The following is a 22,403-nucleotide window of genomic DNA, read 5'->3' as shown; positions in this document are numbered from 1 at the left end:
TCTGTCTAACCTTTCTCCTTTCCCTAGCATCACACCCCAATAAAACTGTCAACTCACCTGAGAATCTTTTCAGGGGCTTGTTCTCCTGTCACCAGATCATAGCCCCTCTCCAGTGTTGTATAAGGCCAAGGTCTGAGGAAATAACGGAGGAAACAGAGGACAAGACACGGTATTAGTCTGAGGTAAGTCGGAGTCGTGCTGTTCAGTAATAGCTATACGAACAATCATTTTCCATAGAAGTAAATGCTAGACGTGACTTTGTACAATTTAAAGGATGTTTTCATGTCACAGAAGGACTCAACACATTTGTTAAGCTCACTTGTCCATCTTTGTGTTAACATCGAATAACCCAATTCCTCCTCAGCATACTTATTGATTACTTCCTGTTTGGGTTGATGAGTAAACATTAGTGCTCGTTTTATAGAAGCTTCCTCAATCATGTCCTTCTAGCACTGAAGTGTGAGTCAGCCAGAAAATAGGTATTACTTTTTATTGGTCTGCTTGTTTGTGTGTAGAGTGTGTTTTGATTTATATTTAAAATAATATTTTATTTGTTATTGAAGAATCTCATATAATGTATTTTGATAATATTCATCTAATCTCCACTCCCACCTCCCCAACCACCTAACTCCATGCTTTCTTTCTGTTTAAATCCATCAAGTTCAATTTGTTTTGATCACATAAACTTGGGTATAGGACCCGCTCTGGAGAGTGATTGACCTACCAAGGGTCACACCTTTTATGACAGTCACCAAAACCTATCACAATTCTGTTATGTCCTCTGTTATGGGTAGGACTTCATTCTCACTTCTCCTCAACCCCTACTCGGGATTTTGTCTTGCGTGAGCATGCTTAGGTCTTGCACAAGCTGTCATAATCGCTGAGAGTTCATATGCATTTGTTCTGCTGTGACTGGCAAACACCTTTTGCCTGTAGTCATCTACCACCTCTGGTTCTTACCAACTTTATAGCCTCTCTTCGGAAGCCTTTGGGAGAGGGTTGCTACAGATGTGTGATTTAGGGTTGAGCACTCTGCGGTCTTATTTTCTGCAGATTCTAGATTAGGCTGTAAATGAATGGGTGTGTGACCTCCCAGCCCTGAGGTCCCGTGTCACTCACCCTTCGCTTTGGCCCCAGTCACTGCGAACACACAGATGTCTGTGAACTGGGTCAGGGGCGTATCCTTCATGACAACTGCACTCCCCTGTAATCAAAAGGAAACAAGTTTTGTGGTACATTGCCTCTACACACATACTGTTTTTTTTTTTTTTTTTTTTTTTTTTTTTTTTTTTTTTTTTTTTTTTTTGGTTCTCTTGTTTTGCTGAAAGTTTTGTGAAAGACTCGTGAAAAGGGGAACCATATCCCCTGACTACTGTGGGTGGCATAGTTGATGTATCCGCTCATTTGTGTCTTCAGCCACTCACCTTCAGCCTACTACAGTTTGGACACATTTAACCAAGCTCAGTCCTACACCATTGTCAAAAAGGAAAAGGTGTAACTCAGTGGTTGATGGGGTTCACAGTTGGAGAAGGAAAACAGGAAGTAGTAGTCACTACAAAGAGCCTATTTTCCAAAAACAAAGTATGCATATATTTGACTATATATGTATATATAAATAACTGCTCATATATTATGATAATGCACATGTATTGTACAAGCATAATCAGTATATTAAATGTCTTTTCAGTGGAATGAGTCAGCCTTGCCCATCAACACATAAACCCTTGGTCAAAAGCCAAATCCTTCAAAAAATTTTTGATTTCTTCTTTTGGAAAGGCTGTTTTGCCTACAGTTTAATCATTTTTTAGTTTGTTCATTTTCCTTTCCTTGCCTCTCCCCTGCTATCTCCCTTTTAGTCTGGTTCTCGGCCCCTCTCCTGTTCTTTATTTGCTGTGTGCTTCCTTCCTTGTATCTTTGCCCATTCCTCTGCCCCTTAGTTTTCTTCACTGGCCATGTCTGCATGAGGCTTCATGCATGTCTCCTAGCAGGCCCCACTGTGAGCATCTCCTCCCATTGCCTGCGATGTTTTCAGCATGCCTTGTCTATCATTTCCAAAGTTCAGAAATCTATAACAGTTTTCAGAAGGTTGCTAGGTGTATTTCTGAAGGTGTGAACTTTTAAAGTTAAATTAGTTATTTTCCACCAAAGGTATACTTGTGAAATGTTGACATATGCTTCTTTAAAAATAGAGTCCAGAAAAAATAAATTTGGGGGATAAAGTGCTCTCAGTGGAGTGATTCTCCATGGGGATGATACACATAAGTTCCCCCAAACTTTAGGAAACCCGCATGGCTGGGGCTTGAGCTCATGGTAGATCACTTGCTTTAAGTTCCACCACCAGTGCTCACACTGAAAGAAGAAAAGAAGACATGGCAGCCTGACCATGTGCAGACCCACCATTCTGCAAAACACACCTGGGGGATGTCTTTAGAAGTGACATGGTATAACCTGCTGCCTCAAAGAGAGTAAATCTCAGCCCTTGTAGTGAGGAGCTGCGGGCAGGCTGCATTCCGCCACCCAGCTCCCAGCTGCCTGGCTCCTGCACGGCTAGCTTTACACCCAAAATAACAACACACAAATTGTATTCTTTTAAACACTGTCTGGCCCATTAGTTTCAGCCTCTTACATCTTGACTAACCCATATCTAATAATCTATGTAACACCACGAGCGGTGTCTTACCGGGAAATATTCAGCATGTCTGACCTGGCGGCTGGCTTCATCGCATCTGGCTCTCTGAGGAGAGGCACAGCAGTCTGGCTGAGCCATCTACCTCACTTCCTTCTTTCTGTTCTGTCTACTCCACCCACCTAAGGGCCGGCCAATCAAATGGGCCAGGCAGTTTATTTATTAGCCAATGAGAATCTTCCATCATTCTCGACAGTATGAGCTCCCTGTACAACTAACCGTCAGCTCCGTTTGCTCAGTCTCCTGGCTATTGCTATTTGAATGCCTTCATTTCCATCTTTTGGTAAATCACAGCAATTCTAGTTGGGCTGACTGAAACTGTTCACAACATGGTGAGGGATATGTGTTATTCAACATGGGAGATTTAAAGACTTTTCAATTTTGGCCTTTAATTTTTCTTGCATTTCATTTTGAATCTCTTTAAAAATTGAAAAGGAGCATGATAGACACTTAGAAGTCACATTTCAGAGCTGAGGCCACTGATCAGGGTCCACATATATACTAGGTGTTCAGATACACTTATTGCAAGCTGACCTCACGAAAAACAAGGCTTCCTGTCATCTCTGCTTCATTGAAGAGAATTATGAGCCTCGGAATCAATATACGAACAAGCTCGAGCTCTTTGACATAGGAATTGTGAATTCAATCATCATTTTTTACATGTATTTACTTATTGTGTACATGCATGCACATACATATGGGGGCTTCAAGTATGCCATGGTGTACATGTAGAAGTCACAGAAAAATTGTAGGAATCAATCTGTTCTTTTGCTCTACTATGAGGGCTTGGGGTGTTGAAATCAGGTCATCTTGATTAGAGGTATCCATCTATACATACTATAAACCTTATGAATTAATGCTTTGTGTAAACAAAGCAAAGACCATATAAACAAGACCAGTTAGGAACAGCTTGTGAAACTATCCTCAGAACTACTTGTTTTAAGACATTTCTATCTAGTAAAGCTCCCCTTTTCAACAAGGAACCATGAATATTATACATCTGATCCTTCCTAAAGCAATCTGAGAGGAACAGACAAACCTTTAACTTATTCTATGCATTAGAATGTGTATTCTGTTTTTCACTTACTTCCTTATTTCATGATTTTCTATTTTTTTCTTTCAATACCATGTTTATCATTCCAGCTGTGTCCACACAAAGGCACAACAGGATTCCCAAATACATAAAAATGAAGTTGAAACTCTTAAGATATGACGTTTAAGTAATAGTGTAATTGATTCCAATCAATTTCCCATTGTAGTGGTCACAAGTCTCCCAGAAAAATCCAGGAGCACAGATGAAGCAGTCACTCATCACAGAACGTGTGTCCCCACTTGGCTGTTTGTCGGTTCCCAGTTCCCCTCTCTCGTTACCTTACCATTCCTCTTTTTTCTAATCTGTCTCTGGTGAATGGTTTTCTAACTCCTCTTTCTCATTATGATGATCCAATACTCTTTACTGGACACCATACATTTTTCAAAGGATTTATTATACTGGAGAAGCTTGTGGTTTTATGTGTTAACTCTTGAACTACATATAAGCATCAAAAGAAATAAACTTTGTGTATACATCTTTTTGAAGCTACAAAAAAAAAAAAAAAAAAGAATGTGTATTAACCGTTGTGTGGCCAGCACATTGCAAGTGTTTGACAAATACCCCAGGCTTCAGAAATATTGGTCAACATGATTGGGAGAAAAAGGGTATATGGAGTTAGAGGATGGTAGAATCTGGAATACTTAGAAGATTGGTGAAAGGCAGGAGGAGAGACAGAATAGAGAAATCTACCTTTCCCCTCCCCTAAGCATGTGGTAAATCATCACGGTGTCTTCTGGCAGGTAGTGATGCTTTCTGTAAGCCTCCCTCTAATGTCATGCTTGGGGTGGTCCACTGAGTGGGTGTGCTGTATGTATGATCAAATGAACTGGTTCTTGCAGGAGGAAAGGAAAATTGACTCAAAAGGCTGAGAGCCTTGAATTTGGATAGTGATAATTTGCCAGTGGGGGAGGGGCTGGACTTGCTAATGATGTGTTAAAATGCAACAGCCCCTTCATGAAATATTCACCATTTTAAACACGTCTAATATTAAAGATTAAAGTCCTGGGATTTGTCCTCGAGACTCCCAGAACTGATTTATGATCTGCCAAAAGACCTCATGATTCATAAAGAGAGAGGTAAAATGGCTACTCCTAGCAAACAGAAAGGAAGTCAGGCTCCAGTGAGCAAGGAGAAAGCTGCTTTGGTTTTTATCTAGCCTACCAGTGATTCTCCAGGAAAGGGCACAATCATCCACCCCTCCCATTTCTTTTTGGGAATACCTGTGACAGTGAGAAGTCTGTTCTCTGAAAGGGCACTACTATTTTTTTCTCTTTCTTCCTTGTGTTCTTTTTTTTTTTCTTTTAAATACTGCCTGGCCCATTATTTCAGCCTCTTACTCACATCTTGATTAACCCATATCTAATAATGTGTGTAGCACCACGAAATGGTGCCTTACCGGGAAGTTTCTAGCGTATGTCCATCTTGGGCTGGAGCTTCATTGTGTCTGGTTTAGAGAGCAGAGGCAGGGCAATTGTTTGAGCCATCTACCTCACTTCCTTCTTCCTGTTCTGTCTACTCCACCCAACTATTTTCTAACCTATTAGGCCAAGCAGTTTTCTTTATTAATTAACCAATGAAATCAACAGATTGATAGAAGACCCGCCTCCATCATTTCCCCTTTTTCTGTTTAAACTAAAAGGAAAGGCTTTAACTTTAACATAGTAAAATTACATATAACAAAACAGTTGTCAAGTAAGAATTACGGTTACAATATTTATATCTACTTTATCTTTTATCATAACTAAAGAAAACTATAACTATCTATTTATTCTTCAACTCCATCAAAGACTTCAGAAGGATATAATGTTATCTAGGTGAACAAGAAGTAAGCTACTTCCAAAACTCTAGAAATGACAGAGACATCTTGCTGCCTGGACAGTCACCTAAAGTTCTTTTGTACTGTTGGGGCATCCATCTTCGGCCTACAGGCCCATAAGTATCCAGCAGACATTTCTTTTTTTTTTTTTTTTTCTCATGGTTTATTTTTTTTTTACTGAACAAGTTTTCCTTGACTCGGCTGGATCATTAATTACTGTCACTCGTTATACAACAAATATGTATTTTGCAAATGAGAAGCAGCCACCTTAGGGCCCCAGTCGGGCTGCCTAGAGTAGGAAACAGGCAATCAGTCAATCAGATCAGGTTTCAGAGCTGACTCTTTTCCTGTCTAGCTGTGTGACCAGGGAAGCTAGGGTTGTGAGAGTCTGCTTTAGCTCCTTGGTCTCAGCTTTCTCATCTCCACACCGGGGATGAACTGACAGCAGTGTGAGTATGTCAGAGAGCAGATGAAGGCAGGGAAGCGTGGAGTCTGCAGCTCAGGCCGACAGGAGTTGATGGTCAGTCATTGCCTTCCAGCCCTTTAGTTTTAATTCTAAGACGGTCTCTGGTAATGGCCACATTTTCTCTAGGGACACATGTGTTTTCTTGCATGGACATTAGTTTCTCCAACTACAAAGGTGATGGTTGGACTAAATATCCATTAATTCTGAACACCAAGATTTAGCCATTTGCATTGCCTTTCCAAATTCCTAACCTCTGATCTCTGGACAATTTATTTTTGCTTTGGCTATGTTCACTCTTAGTGGTGGGCTGGCTGTCTCTGGCAACACTTCCATCAATGCCATGGCTATTGACTTTATTGATGCCTCTTTCCTATTTTGATGAATCAGCAAATTTCCTCTATTCGCAACTAAGCATTTCCTTCTTTTCCGATGAAAAGCCTTTGGCAGCTGGATTTAAGGGTTATTAACCCCTTCCCAGAGAAAGTACTTTTTTCTACTCTGCCTCTGCATGCCCATGCTATGCAGAACCACTCCACTGGGACACACGTTAGCATGTTAGCAGGCTGACTGCGAATGCTTGAGCTCCCTTACATCTGTCATCACTGTGAACACTCCTTAAGAGACATAGGCCACCTCCCTTGTTAGCGCTGTATTCCTGCTTTTAATACATGGTCTCCCCCATGGAAGCATTTAGTAAATAAGTGCAAATAGTGAACAGATATAATTCACAAGTGGGATAGTCAATTTTCATTCGTCTATTTCTCACACTAAACTCGGGTTTTTTTTTGTTTGCTTCCTATTGCAGGGAGTTTTTAATCAATCACCTTGGATCACAATAAATATACTAGTAACCGATACAGGGCAGGGTACTGACTTACTGAATTACTATTCATGGACAGAAGGAAGGAGGAAACAAAGGAGGGAAGGAAGTAGGAGAGACTAATGGAGATAGAAATGCAATACTCATGAATTGAAGCTGATTTTATTTAGAATAACGATGTAAGAACCTTCCATCCATGACAGGTATTTGCCAGCAGAGCAGTCATTGTGAGCATGAGCTGAGGAAACGTCTAAAATAGAACTCTATTACACATCAGAGCAGAAAGGGCCCTTAAAGATCCCTTAGTTCAAATCTTCCAACCTCCATTTTCAGAAGAGGAAGCTAAGGTTCAGAAAGTTAAGAGACTTTATCAAATCTCCTGACTAGTCTCTGGGGTAACCAAGGTTAGAAGCAAAGGCTCTTGGCTACCAGAACCAACAGAGCTTTTTAGGTGGCTTTGGCAGTTTAATTCTTTAATGCACACTAAAGCCATTTTAAGGGAACTTTTACCCTTTTTACTCCTCTGACATTTCTGAGTTTCCTGTAATGAGGATATTATATTTCCAAGCAGGTATTATAAAAAGGTAAAATGAATTTGAAATATACTTAAGCACATTAAAAACACACATTTGTATGTGGCTAATAACACAGAGCTAAAAAAAAAAAAACGTTTAATCTCTTCATTAAAGTGGTTCCCAAAAGGGAATTCAATTAAACAAATTTCCATCATGCTAGTTACTAAAATTTGGTATCGTTGGCTACAGATGAGCTGTGCTGGCTTTAAAATATTTACTTTTCTTAAGTCCTATTTATCCAGTTCTCACTTTTATGTTGCATGCATTCTCTCTTCATAAACTCTTACACAAAACAGCAGAACCCTGCTGTTCATGAGCAAATCAGACTAATCCTTATCCAAAGCACTTCAAAGTGAACAGCGCTCTTCCATTAATCACATGCGGCCAATGGACTGGTGAAGTGGTGGGCCTTGCAAACTCCTTATTCTTGATTCAAATTCTGCATCTGTTACTAGATATGGAATAAACAGGTCAAGTTGCTTCACTCTCTGGTCCCCTTTCCTTATATATAATAAGACTGAGACCAAGTATCTGCTGGAAATTTCAAGAGATATACTTTAAAAGTCCTTAGCACAGTCTTTGGCACACTTCTTGTTGCTGCTGAAACTAATACATACCCTTGAGTTCTTACTGCTCCCGGATGGAAGAGGCCCATTTGAAATCTTGTTTAGGTAGAAGGAAAAGGTACTAAAAACAAAGTATGGCTTTTCAAAGCCAAAGACATTATGGATTATTGTTTTGTATTTAATCTATAGAGTTTGATGTGTCAAAAGAGGCAATCCCCATGACTCTTCTTCATCTTTTCAGAAGCCCTGGTGCCTGTCGTCTTTTTTGTTTGTGGCATTTCCTGTTGAAGGAGGTACAAATAGGTTCAGGGCACAGGCAGAAGGCTGCTCTGCTGCCTTAAGGAAGGCGCTGGATGTACAATCTTTTTGTTCAGCCTATCACTCTGGCTCCCATACTCCCTCCCTGTCATCCTCTTATGATTCCATTTTCACTTGCTTCCAGCTCAGTCATCACTTATCAACACAGGGCAGTGATGCTGTTTGCTGTTCACTTTCCTATTTACGCTTTCTGTCCCTGTTGCTTGGAAAGAACTCCCTGGTCTTTCGGAGCACTGAGCATGGCATGCTTCCCTCTTATGACTGCAATGGGCCACTCAGTCTCTGTGACTTATCCCAGAGTCAGGTACTGGATAGAGGCCTCTGAGAAAATTTAACTAGGGGTTGAAAGGTTCCACTTGCATGAGTAAATCAGATGTTATTGACATTGGCTTTGTCCTTGGAGAAGACTCATCTGGGCTGCTGAGAAGCTACCAACTACTGGGTCATACAAAGGTCCCTGCTCCATGGCTCAGCCAAGGCAACCTCTCTTCATTGACTCCATTGCCTATTTTCTAGCCTCATTCCTTTTTGAATGAACCACATAAATGATTTTCTGCATATTAGTGTCAAGGAGGGAAAGGAAGACTCCCTGGAAGTTGTAGTGGACTGAGGATGCCACAGAATGGGGGGATAGCTCACCAACAGTTTGCAAAGGGTACAGAGTAAACAAACTGACCACTAGGATGGAACTGAGTTTAATTGACATATACAAGACACCAAACAGGTGCAAAAAAACTGTGGTCATTGCCTCCAAAATTCCCTCCCTGACTCTTGCTTTGCTCTCTTCATGTTTCTCAGAAAGCTGGGATGGTTGGAGAGCCAGACTCACCCTGGTAAGGCAGAAGAGCCATGGCCTGGGAGCTAAGGCACTCTGAGGCTGAATTTTTATCTCTTTCATGCTAAAAATGTTGTCTTGATCGACGATTACACTTCTTTTATTGCTTTCCTCTTTTAACCCTTTTCTTTTTCCTTCTTTTAAAACAAACATTCAGATCCAAATATACAATATTTCAAGGAACTTAAAGTGACTGACTGTTATGCTTTGAAGAAAAGGAGCAATCAGTTGACTGATACTTACTACAGAAGGTGAGGGCTCCAGGGGTGATCTTTACAAACCTACAGTTGTGTTTTGACTGACAACTTTTGCAATAACTGATAGAAAATATATGCTTTATGAATTTGTGCCATCACTGCACCAGGAGCACATTAATCTTCTCTGCATCATTTTAATTTTAGTATATATGCGCTGCAACAAGTGCAGAGATTTATTTCATTTATGTGTATGTATATTTGCCAGTATGCATGTTCATTCATACACATAACTTCTGATGCCAGAAGAGGATGTTGAACCTCCTAGAGCTAGAGTTAAAGTGAGTCCCCTGACTTGGATTCTGGTAACCAAATTTAGGTGGTCTGTGCATAGTATGTTGACTGCTGAGCCATTTCCCCAATAGCATACTGGAACACTTCGAGGCCTCCATTTCCCCATCAGAAAATGAGCATGCTAAACCCAATTTATTTATAAGAAGTGACGAAGACAACACAAAATCAATGACTATACTCCTGTGAACATAGATATCCCTTAATTATTGAAAATTATGTTATTTTTTTCTGCTGCTAGCATGGACAGCATTATGGTTGCTGTGGTCCTCTTTGTTTTGTTGACTTTTTGTCCTTATGGCTATAACTTCCCTCTTGAAGTTTTTCCTGTGTTGCATGTCTTTCTTTCTCCCCCTCATACGGACCTTGTCTCATCTCTGTCTCAAGTTAATACTTTATTTCTTCAGTTTGGGGTATTTGTTGTTCTCTTCACAGGTTGTCTGAACCTTGTATGGGGAAGATGAGGAAGAGGAGGTGAATCTACTCAATTTCCTGCCTTCAAGGACTAGGTGGAACATACATTACCAGTACAAGGAGTGGTGTGAGTTGAAAGTAAAATGTGTGCAAAGAGACACTGAACCAAAGAAAGGAGACCAGACCTCTCTCTCAAGGTCAGGGAGTGCTTCTACAAGAACAGAACTATGGGAGTGATGGAGGATGAAAGGACACACAGAATGGCCTTTATTAACTTCTGAGTAGTGTTGGAAGCTCTGCATATTGTTACTAGTTCATATCACCTTCAAATTACCTTGTGAGGTAGTTTCTAATGCAAACTATCTTATAAAGAGCAATACTGAGCCTATAATAAGTTAAGTAACTGTCTTGTTTGAGGTCAAGATACTGCAAGACTCCAGGAGGCACAATTAGAATCCATAAAACCTGACTTTATATCCTGTGTTGCTATACCAGGTCATCCTTCCTTCTTCCCCATAGAATGCATGGGACTTCCAGATCAAGGGGAGCATAGTAAAGACAGATCACAACATATATATAACATATATACATGTGTGTGTGTGTGTGTGTGTGTGTGTGTGTGTGTGTGTACTAACTGGGTTGGTTTGTTTCCTTAAATTAGTGGAAACAGTGGTGCTAGACTCAATGGGTACTTAGACATCTTGGCTTGATTTTGACAATATAGGGAGCCAGTTCTTGGAAATGTGTCTCTTAAAGAGCAATCACTTTCAAGTGCTGAGTCTAGGAGAAACGAACAGAGAGATGGAGTTTCAAGAAGACAGGCACAGGTATCAGAGAGGAATTTGAACTCTATGGTTTCATGATTTTGTAAAATTACCTGTTTCTGACATAGATTCAGATGTCTCATTTCCACGTTAATCGTCCCTGTCATATCCATTCAGCAACATGGAGAATAATCAATCAGTACACCGTAAATATTGTCTACAATAGCTATGATTATTTTGAGAGACACTGGTTATACAAATATCCCTTCCTGATCATGGATTTTTGTCTTGTCCCCTTGATTCTAATTTGGAAAGGAGAGGGTATAGGACTCTTACTGAGATCACCAAGTCTCTTCACTTTTAACTTGAAGAAACATCTTATGAGCAGGAGGTAATTTTACTCAGAATTTATGGAAGAAGGATGAAATGGAAACCCTTGGGTCCTTTATTTGGCCTTACTTTCCACAGTTAGAACCAACATGGTTAGGATTTCAGCCTCAATTCACATTATTATAGAACCAGAATATTGCATCAGATTATAAAAGATGAATGGGCTTAATTAACTTTAACTGGAGGTTTCTCATCCCATCTGGTCTTGTAGCAACTTTTAGAATAACCATTCAGAGGCTTAATATTAATTACATACTGTTTGGTCTATTAGCTCAGGATTATTTTTAACTAGCTCTTACAATTTAAATTAACCCATTTCTACTATTCTACCATGAAGCTTGTGACTTATTACCTCATATCCAGCAACTGGTGTGTCTTTCTCCCTGTATTCTGCCTTCTTTTTTCCTGTACTCAGTTTGGCTTTCCCACCTAGCTATATTCTGCCCTACTGTAGAACAAAGCAGCTTCTTTACTAACCAATAGTAATGAAACATATTCACAGCATACAGAGGGACATCCCACATCATCTCCCATTTTCTGTCTAATTACAAAAGAAAGGTTTTGACTTTAATATAGTAAAATTAAATATAACAAAATGATTATCAAGGAAGAATTACTGTTACAATATTTAGTCTATTTGTATTGGCAAAATTAAAGAAAATACTCTATCATCTATCCTATTTTTGTGAATCTAAAGTTTTATATTAAACTTACTGTTTTTTCATAACTAAGGAAAACTATAATTACAACTATCTAGTCTTCAACTCCATCAAAGACCTCAGAAGAATAGGAAGTGCATTGTAAGAAACTTCCCAAACTCTAGACGACAGAGATGTTTTGCTAACTGGACAGTCACCCAAAGTTCTTCTGTAACATTGTGGCATTCCTCTTCAGTCTACAGATCTAGAGTATCTAGCAAAATTTTCAATGAAGCAAAAAATCTGAAGGACTGTCCCACCTATTTTGGCAAAATTCATCAATTGCTTACTTCTGTATCCTGCAGAATCTTGGGAAGATTCTTCCATGAAGGAGGAACCCTGAAGGACTATCTCACCTTGTTTTGGCAAATTCCACAGTCATTTTTCTCTGGGTCTTGTATGTCCAGTTTATACAGCATATTATCAAACAATCCAGGTAAGAGCAGTTTCTTGCCCAAATGGCTAGCCTTGCCACAATGTAAATAAACTCCATAAGGAGCTTCTTCGATACCCATTGTCCTCTCTGAAGTAATTTGTGCTGCCACGAGCAGACATGTCTGACTGCTGAGAAAAATCTAAGTTCTTTAAACATTTTAAATGCCATATTCTGTAGGTCTTTGAATTGTTTGAATATTACCTATTCATCTGAAGTTTATCTCTGAATATCTATAAAATCTAACTCTCTCCCTCTATTCTGTCTCCCTTCTCCATGTATTCTGTTTGGCTTTCCCATCTAGCTATATTCTGCCCTGCTGTAGAACAGAGCAACTTCTTTATTAACCAGTGTTACTGAAACATATTCACAGCATACAGAGGGACCTCCCACATCATCTCCCATTTTCTGTCTAAGTTTGATTATTATAGTTTACTATCAATTTATATTTTTAACTATATATTATGTTTTAAAATGAGCTATATAAACAGAATACCTTAAACAAGGATATAAATATACAGATTATATTATAAAATTGACCTTAAATTTGTATTAGTAAACCAAAATTCATACCAATGTAGAGTTATTGATTTCTATATCATATTCCCCCTTTTTCTTTAGAAAGAAATTGACTATGACCATTCACCATTTATAACCAAGCCCCTTTAAAGAAAACAAACATTTATAAACAATATTTTAGGACTTGAGTGTATTGTTCTATACTACTTCCTGCTAATTGGATGTGAGTAACCTTATTAGATCTTGAGAGAATTTAAAATTATGGCTAAATCTTGGCAGACGTAGTATGTGAAGTTGTACAGTCTCAGCCAGTTGCTTTGAAGCTGCTCTAGGTGTTGGATCACCTGGACCATTGCTCCCATAAAGACCTCTTAGAGGGTCTTACTTGATCAAACTATATTAGCCTGGAAGGAATCCACAGTTTCTCATCTTCTGTGGAAATAAAAGCAAATTCTCTTTTCCAAAGCAACATATCTTTGACTCAAAATTTGAAGTTAAGATATCTTTATGTTGGTTTAGCATATCAGCCCCCACAATGAAATGTCTCTCTGTTGTTAGTTCATTAACAGTCAAAAAATTCAAACAAAACACAATGGTATACATAACACACATTCTGTATATTTTCTATTTTTACATGGCTTTTACATTACTTTTATTTAAAGTTTATTTAGTTTCTTTAAAGACTTTGTTTTATTTGTTTAAAATATTTATTTTTTCATATAACTGCTTATACCTATTTTTTAAGGCTACATACATTTTTAAAACATACTGTGACATGTTTTGTTTTTTGGTTTTTTTTTTTGAATCTGTGTTTTGCATATTTGTAATCATTTTTTGATCAGGAGAGTTTTTAAAATGCTAAGCTGGCATGGCTACAACCAAAGCTGTTGGTACCTTCCTTTTTGTCTTTCCAACACAGTGGAGGTACATTCTCTGAAAGCTCTAGAAACCATGCTTACCACCCCAACTCTAGCGACACAGTGAGTCCCCATCATCATCAAGCAGTTTGTAACATGCCGCCCACAAGCTCCATTCAAGTGCTCTGTAACAGGACCTCTTCAAAAGCTGTCCCAATGCCCAGCATGAACCAGAAAGCTGTCTCTTAAAGGAACAGTGTGTCTGTTCAAAATCATCAAATAGAGTCTATCTGAAAAAAAATGTGACTACCAAGAAGATGTTTCTGACTCTGTTTCTGTGTGTCTAGAATCCTTTTTATAAAAAGCTTTCTCAGGCTTTATGAAGAGCTATATGCCCTGTATTGGCACCATTTGTAATTGGAAGTTTTTTTCCCAACCTGGTCCTATGGCCACTTTAAAATAACCACTTAGAGGATTAATATTAATTACATACTGCTTGGCCTATTAACTCAAGCTTATTATTATCTAGCTCTTACAACCTTAACGAACCCATTTCTACTAGTCTATATTTTACCACAAGGCTTGTGAATTGTTACCTCACAGTTGCTTCTCTGGCCACTGCTTGTAACTCCCTCAACTCCACCTTCTTTCTCCAGGTATTCAGTTTGGCTTTCCCATCTAGTTATATTCTGCCATGCATAGGCCAAAGAAGCCTCTTTATTAACCAATGGCAATAAAACATATTCACAGCATACAGAGGAGTATCCCACATCACTTAATTTACTTTGAATCTTATGCAAATTAACTAAATGACCCAACCTGATCATCTACTGTACTTTTGCAGGGTCTTAATGACTGAATATAGGGCAATGTGGTCATTAAAGACATGAGACCCTGAGCTGTTTTCCTGAAAACTGTTTGTTGGCCTCCCTCAAGCTGCTTTACCCCTCTGAGATTTATTATTCTTTTCTAAAAATGGGAAATGTGAGCTCTGTCCTCACCTATTTGTGAAACTGGTGTGAGGATAAAATATATACTTAAGTTAGTCAGGACACATGATGATTAATAACACAGTTGTTGCCTACATGAACAAAACCTGAGATAGTAAAGTGAAACAGAAAATATCAAGTTAATATAAGTTAAGGGTAATTATGCATTTTGTAAAAGGTTTGCTCACTTTGCAGGAAAAGAAGGGGAGGCAGAGGGAGAGAATAGAGAAAGAGGAAAAGGAAGAGAAAGAGAACAACAGAATCATTGGTGTATTTCCTCACAAATGCTTAGCTGTCTTAGGGACTACAGAGTCAAATTGAATTATACAACTAAAGCTAAAAGACTAGTGATTTTTAGCAGAATAGTTAAGTTTAGCTACAAAGGTCCATCCCTACATGTCGAGCAAATACCAGTGATATCACAAAACATGATAAAGTAATCTTAGAAGAGTGGTACCCAATGGGATCTAAGTAGCATAAGACCTCTGCCATTGTCTAGCCATCACATGGGGAGATGTAGGAGCTACAGGAAGTTATGTCATTTCTCCACTCTATTGCAGAAGAATATCAAACTGACCTTCAACTCCATTGTATGGAGATAGTCAGGGCTTAGCTCACTTCCCAACAAAACCAGAGAACTGTCACAGCTGGTCCTCTCCATCTGGAATATTGTGCTATTTGACATAATATGTGCACTCTACTGAACTCAATTAATTCTTGCACTGCTAATCTCAGTGCTGACCTCATTGGTATGTGGTCTATTGCTCTCCCTCACTTTCTAGTCAAAGTTCTGCTTCATAACTCTCATTTTAGCTCTTAATTTCTTAGGTTCCCCTCTGGCATATGCTTTCCTGTCACTGTCTTCCTCTTTGTGGATCTTTATATTCTGTATTGTCTACTTTTCTCTATGACTATAGTACTTTCAGCAACGGAAACAAGGTTAGTGTCAGAAAAGCTCACATTAAACACACATGGGCACCTTAGGTTCCTTAACTACTAATAAATTACAAAATGTAGTGCTACTTGGGGGTTGGGTTAAAGATTAAATAAGATACTGCACTTAAAACTGCCTTTAATGAAGAATATAGACACCCCATGCTAATCCCATACCTATTTTCTCATGTATCTTGACCTCCTTCCTTTCCTCTTCCCCTTCTTCCCCCTCCCTCCCTCCCTCACCCTCCCTTTCTCCCTCTCTCCCTACCTTCTCTCAGTGCCTCATCCTTCAATCCTACTCCCTCTTCCTTTCTACAGACCTTACTCTCTTTGCATTTCCCACCCCACAAGCCATGCATACCACAATCTTTAGACCATTTTTCCTTCAATAATCTAATTGTGAAATGCTACAATTCTTGTTACTGAGGTACATAGTCTTTCACAAAATATTTTTATGGTATATTTCATTGTATATTGATGTACAATCATGAATCATTAAAATCAAGCAAGGTATGTCCAAGTACCACATCCACAGCTTCACTACAATATGACTGTCTCATTCTGTCCTTTTATGACCCATGAGAGGTTCCATCAGGCTCTTCATACTGCATCAAGCAAAACCACCTGGGCTGCTTGGCTGGTATACCTTATATTAATAGTTGCTTTGTCCTGAGGGAGACTCCTGGTGTGGCCACATTAATCCATGCCTTGTCCCCTGCTATATGAAATAAACCCAAACTCATTTAGGGAAGTTTTTTTCTTTTTTTCCTTTTTTTAAAGGAGAACCTTCAACAACATAACTAATAAGCTACCACACACACACACACACACACACACACACACACACACACATACACACACACACTTCTACTTCTAAATCACACTGTATATTAGCAGCATACAGTGAAAGGAAAGGGGAGAGGATGGTGTAGAGCAATGGAATCAGATGGAATCACATCCTGAGAAAAGGCTCATGCTATTGCTAAGTGCTGTGTTTTAAGGAGCTGCCAACGGTTCCCTTATGCTCAGAACCCTATCATTGTGCTTTCCACTCCACCATCACTAAGTCTTTTGTGGGTTCATCATTGCCAACTGTGGGGAGCCCCTTGTTGCCCCTAATTTAATAACTTCTATTTGCTTACCATGTATATTCACCATAGAATGCACCAAGTACTCTGTACTGATTACAGTCATTGCAATAATACAGTAAAGGTGAACACAGGAAGTTTTAGTAAGGAAGAGCCTTATTAAAAGAACAGGAAATTGAGGCCTGGGGAAATTGAATTACTTGAAATGTATCTAGAGTCAAGGGCAGAGCCATGATTTTGGTCCAGTTCTGCTTGATTTTAATGCCCATACTCTTCCTGTCTTGTCTCTCCTGCCTCTCCAAAACCAGACTGGTCCACCATTAACCCAGATAGATTTTTAGTAGTTTCTTTTATGACCCCCTCCTTGGTGACTGAATCAATTTTAAATTCTGTGTTCATGAAATAAAGACATTCCTAAAGCTTGGATGAGGCAATGTGCCTTTCATATTCTCTCCTGAAACGCTTACTAGGAATGAGTTTTGTTGAACACACCCTTTCAAGACAGGTTCTCTAAAGCATTGATAGAAGCCAAAGGAACTCAAGAGACTAGACGGTAAAATGCCAATTAACCCAATTAAAAAACGGGGCGCTGAACTGAACAGAGAATTCTCAACAGAAGAAGTTCGAATGGCCAAAAGACACTTAAGGTCATGCTCAACCTCCCTAGCTATCAGGGAAATGCAAATCAAAACAACTTTGAGATATCATCTTACACCTGTCAGATTGGCTAAAATCCAAAACACCAATAATAACCTTTGCTGGAGAGGTTGTGGGGTAAGGGGTACACTTATCCATTGCTGGTGGGAATGCACACTTGTGCAACCACTTTGGAAAGCAGTGTGGCGGTTTCTTAGGAAATTCGGGATCAACCTACCCCAGGACCCAGCAATTCCACTATTGGGAATCTACCCAAGAGATGCCCAATCATACAACAAAAGCATATGCTCATCTATGTTCATAGCAGCATTATTTGTAATAGCCAGATCCTGGAAACAACCTAGATGCCCTTCAGTGGAAGAATGGATGAAGAAACTGTGGAATATATACATGCTAGAATACTACTCAGCAGTAAAAAAAACAATGACATCTTGAATTTTGCAGGCAAATGGATGGAAATAGAAAACACTATTCTGAGTGAGGTAACCCAGACACAAAAAGATGAACATGGGATGTACTCACTCATAATCGGTTTCTAGCCATAATTAAAGGACATCGAGCCTATAAATTTGGGATCCTTGAGAAGATAATAAGAAGGTGAACTCCCAAAAAAAGATATAGTAATCCTCCTGGATATTGGAAGTAGACACGATCGCCAGGCAAAAATTGGGAACTTGAGGGTTGGGCGAGACTGGGCCAAGGGAAGATGGGGAGAGAAAAGTGTGAAGGGGAGAACGGGGGGAGCTCGGAGGAATGGGGTGCTTGGGATATAGGAAGGGTGGATATGGGAGCAGGGAAGCATCTATCTTAATTTAAGGAGCTACATGAGGGTTGTCAAGAGACTTGACCCTAGAAGGGTTCCCAGGTTTCCAGGGAGACGCCCCCAGTTAGTTCCTTGGGCAGCTGAGGAGAGGGAGCCTGAAAAGGCCAGTTCCTATAGCCATACTGATGAATTTCTTGCATATCACTATAGAACCTCCACCTGACGATAGATGAAGAAAATGACAGAGCCCCACATTGGAGCACCGGACTGAGCTCCCAAGGTCCTGATGAGGAGCAGAAGGAGAGAGAACATGAGAAAGTCAGGACCTTGAGGGAACCTCCAGCTGGCGACTGATGGGGAAGGTGACTGAGCCCCACATTGGAGCACTGGACTGAGCTCCCAAGGTCCTGATGAGGAGCAGAAGGAGCGAGAACATGAGGGAGAAAGTCAGGAACGAGAGGGGTGCGTTCACTCATGGAGACGGTGGGACAGAACTAATGGGAGATCACCAACTCCAGTTGGAATGGGACTGATGGATCATGCGAGCAAACCCGTCTCTCTGAATGTGGCCAACAGCGGGGGCTGACTGAGAAGCAAAGGACATTGGCGCTGGGCTCTGATTCTTCTGCATGGACGGGCTCTGTGGGAGCCTTCTCAGCTTGGTCGATCACCTTCCTGGACCAGGGGGGGAGTTGGGAGGACCCTGGTCTTAGCATAGAGTGGGGAACCCTGATGGCTCCTTGGCCTTGAGAGGGAGGGAGGGGAGGTATGGGTGGAGGGGAGGGGAGGGAAGGGGGAGAAAGAGGGGAGGGAAGGGGGAGGAGGAGAGGAGGGAGGGGGAGGAGGAGGGAAGGAGATGGAAATTTTTAAATATATAAAAAAATAAACCATGAGGAAAAAATAATAAAAAATAAAAAAAAAGAAGCCAACACCACCTTCACTTAATAGCCCATGTCTTCTGGGGCCAGCTTTAGCCACCCATGCAACATGCCTCCTTCTAATCTTTCCCTAGAGTGGGCACAGTATGCGTCAGGGTTCCTTAGAGCTCTTTTTTGTTCTTCTTTATTTAGTTTTGGTTGACCCTACTCACATGCCTTCATCTTTTCCATTTCTCCAAGACACCACATTCTCTGGTCAGGTGTCATAGAGAAATCCAGCTATGCCAGATAATTCTTCCTGTTGGCTAGCCTTCAGCATACCTAATGTTTCTATACAGGATGGTAGGGGAGAATTGCCCTCAACAGTCTTATCCTGGCAGGTAAAATGTGCCCATTGATGCAAGAGTGGTTGTGGTCATGAATTGATAGTTCTACTTGTACAACTTTAAGAAGACACTGATGATTGTGTAAGTGCAGGGCCATCATCTTGACACCCTCATTATACCTTGTGTTCAATACTCCTTCCTTACCGTACTGTGTTCTACCTCTAGCTAGTTGTGGCCAGCGAAGTTCTGTTCAGCCCCTTACATTTAACTTATCTATTTCAGATGTCTCTATTTCTCTTGTTGTAGGTCTTTGGTGTCATCTTCTTCTTGGTTTTGTCTTCAAGCACAGCATGAAAACAGGGACTGGAGTTTTTCATATATTAGAATCATAGCAAATAAATTCCCCAATTTTGATGTCAAATCACGAAATTGGTTTGCTGGAAACTCCATGAGGCTCTTTAGGTACTTTAGCACATTGTTTCCAATGCTGAGCGTCCTGCCTGGCATATAATTGGTGCTCACCAAACAAAAGCAGTGAAAGAAGTGCGTCATTTAGATTCTAACCACTTCCTACCACCAACCTGTTAGGACCTAAAGGAAACCACCCCCTTCTGTGACACGTATCTTCATCGTGGGCTTCCCACTGGTCTCTCTACTACATCTGCCTCTAGCCTTAGAGCCTTAGAGGTTTTTTTTTGGTAGTTGGTTGATGTGGATTCCCCTCTGTATGCTGTGAATACCATTAGTTAATAAAGAAACTGTCATAGGCCTGAGTAGAGCAGAATAGAGGTAGGTGGGGAAAATTAAAATGAATGCTGGGAGAAAGAAGACAGAGTCAGGGAGAAGCCATGTAGACCCATCAAAGTCAGACTCCAGAACTTTACCTAATAAGCCACAGCCTTGTGATGGTACATAGATAAATTGAGATGGGTTAATTTAAGATATGAGTTAGCCAGAAATATGCTTAAGCTATTGGCCAAACAGTATTGCAAATAATATGGTTTCTGTGTGGTTATTTCTGGGCTGAGCATCCAGGAACAAACAAGTGGCCTTCCTACAACAGTTAGTATTTTAATAGTTATCTTAGAATATAAGCTAGGCAATGCTCATTTCTCCCTCTTCTCAGCATGCTCCCGTGGTTCCTTACTGTGTTCATGGTGAGAGCAAGTGAGCTGATGGATATACAGTTCTTCCATATGCCGTCATCCCTTCCTCTAACACTTCTTAGCTTCCAGTGCAGAACAGCACACCTTTGACCATTTTTCTTGCAAATATGGAGCTTAATATCCAAAGTCTTTGCACTTGCTCACACTTTTACATGAATGATGGTTTCCCTGGATATTTGCAGAGAGCATTTCTCTCACTTATTCAATGATGCCCACCTTGAGTAATCAGCGAAAATATTCAATCCTCTTCACAGTGCATGTGCACATACACATTCACACCCAGACCCATCACCACCATCACCATCTCCTTCCAACATGGGATGGACTTTATTTTCTATTATATGTATTGTCACTTTTGTCAGCCTCCCGGTGCCATAGACTATAAACTCCACAATGAAAGCTTTCCATTTTCTATTCCCCATCAGTGCCTTTATCCTGTTTTCATTAAGATTCTTTATAAATATCCACTGATTGTTAAATAAGCAAATATATGACTGAATAAAAAATACCCAAAGAATTATTCATTGTTGCTGACAAAGTACTGAATCAAATTCCTTAAAGAGATAATATGTTATCTTTTTTCTCGAAATATATGAATATAGAAAATGTCCGAGGTTTTCCAAACAATAGGGTTGTGAGTTTTAAACTCTGTCTTCACAGCTTAATGTTGAAATTAATCAGCATGGTCATGTTTCAATAAAACTTCATTTATACTAAATACCATTTCATCAGTGGGATATAGTTTGCAGACTCTGCAATGCCATGGTGAATCCCAGTGTATAACACAATGCCTCCAAGGGTATTGTTGCTAGAAAAACACATTCAATGAAAGGAAATGTATACCAAAATATAGCTCTGGTATTTTATTCATCCACAGTGCTAAGGAAACTTGCTGCAGCAGTGACCCTGCTGTATATCCAAGTTCTCCTGCTTGGCAGTCACTGGCCACATGTGGCTATGTAGTATCTCAAACATGGAAATAGAGTCAATGGGCTGAATCTTTAATGAGTTTGTATTTTAATTTAAGTACCATTTGTGTCTACTAGCTACCATCACACAGTGGAACTCTATTATAATCATTCTCCAGATTCCGGACACATCTTTGACATCCTTTCTCACTACTTTAACGGTCTTTTGTTAGGGCTAGAATCATGGTAACTGAGCTTTTCTTTGGGATCCCATAATGTTTGTTTCATTCAGTTCATGCTTTTATCACAGCTGTAATAATAAAGTTTGCTTTGGTTTACATTCAAGGCTCTTGTGCTAAGTGCTTAATGCACTTTATCTAGCTTAATCCTCATAATAATCCTCCAAGGGCTGTTTATCTTATTACTTCTGTTTCATTGGAAGGAAAAACAGGAGTACAGAAAGGGTTCCCAAAGCATCCAAGTACTGCAGATGAGAGTAGAGGGTCTAGGATTTCACTCCTGGACAAGTAGAAATACAGCATACATTCTAGACCATAACACCTACATTAAATATAGAAACTTGTGTTGGAACCAGTTTCATAGGTATCTGAGCTGTATGTTCTCAAATATCAAGAGTTCCTGGTCATCTTTGTTCAATAAACTCTAAAGCCAGAGATCAGCAGAACATTTATTTTCCACTAGAATTTTAATATAACCAGGCAGTAGATGTGGGATTCCCTCTGTATGCTGTGATTACCATTAAATAATAAAGAAAGCTGGCTTAAGGTTATAGTAGGGCAGAACAGAGGTAGGCAGGGAAAACTAAACTGAATGCTGGAAGAAAGAAGGTGGAGTCAAGAGATGCCATGTAGCAGCCACCAGGACAGACATTCTGGA

The 22,403-nt window shown here is 39.9% G+C and overlaps 1 protein-coding gene across 3 annotated transcripts in view; it reads right to left on the bottom strand.

Moving 5' to 3' along the window:
• The window catches only part of Astn2 (astrotactin 2), a 980,272-nt gene that overhangs the window by 522,663 nt on the left and 435,206 nt on the right, over nucleotides 1–22,403 (bottom strand). For all 3 annotated transcript variants that reach the window (XM_038333150.1, XM_038333151.2, XM_038333152.2), the window contains 2 exons: nucleotides 1,120–1,204; nucleotides 58–132 (listed from right to left, as the gene is read on the bottom strand). In XM_038333150.1, the coding sequence (XP_038189078.1) occupies nucleotides 58–132; nucleotides 1,120–1,204 (160 nt within the window). The remainder of the gene's footprint in view (nucleotides 1–57; nucleotides 133–1,119; nucleotides 1,205–22,403) is intronic.

Source organism: Arvicola amphibius, chromosome 6 (genome assembly GCF_903992535.2).
Source record: "Arvicola amphibius chromosome 6, mArvAmp1.2, whole genome shotgun sequence".
NCBI lineage: Eukaryota > Metazoa > Chordata > Mammalia > Rodentia > Cricetidae > Arvicola > Arvicola amphibius.
Note: the sequence above shows the minus strand (reverse complement) of the source record. Positions and strands in the feature narration are given on the sequence as shown.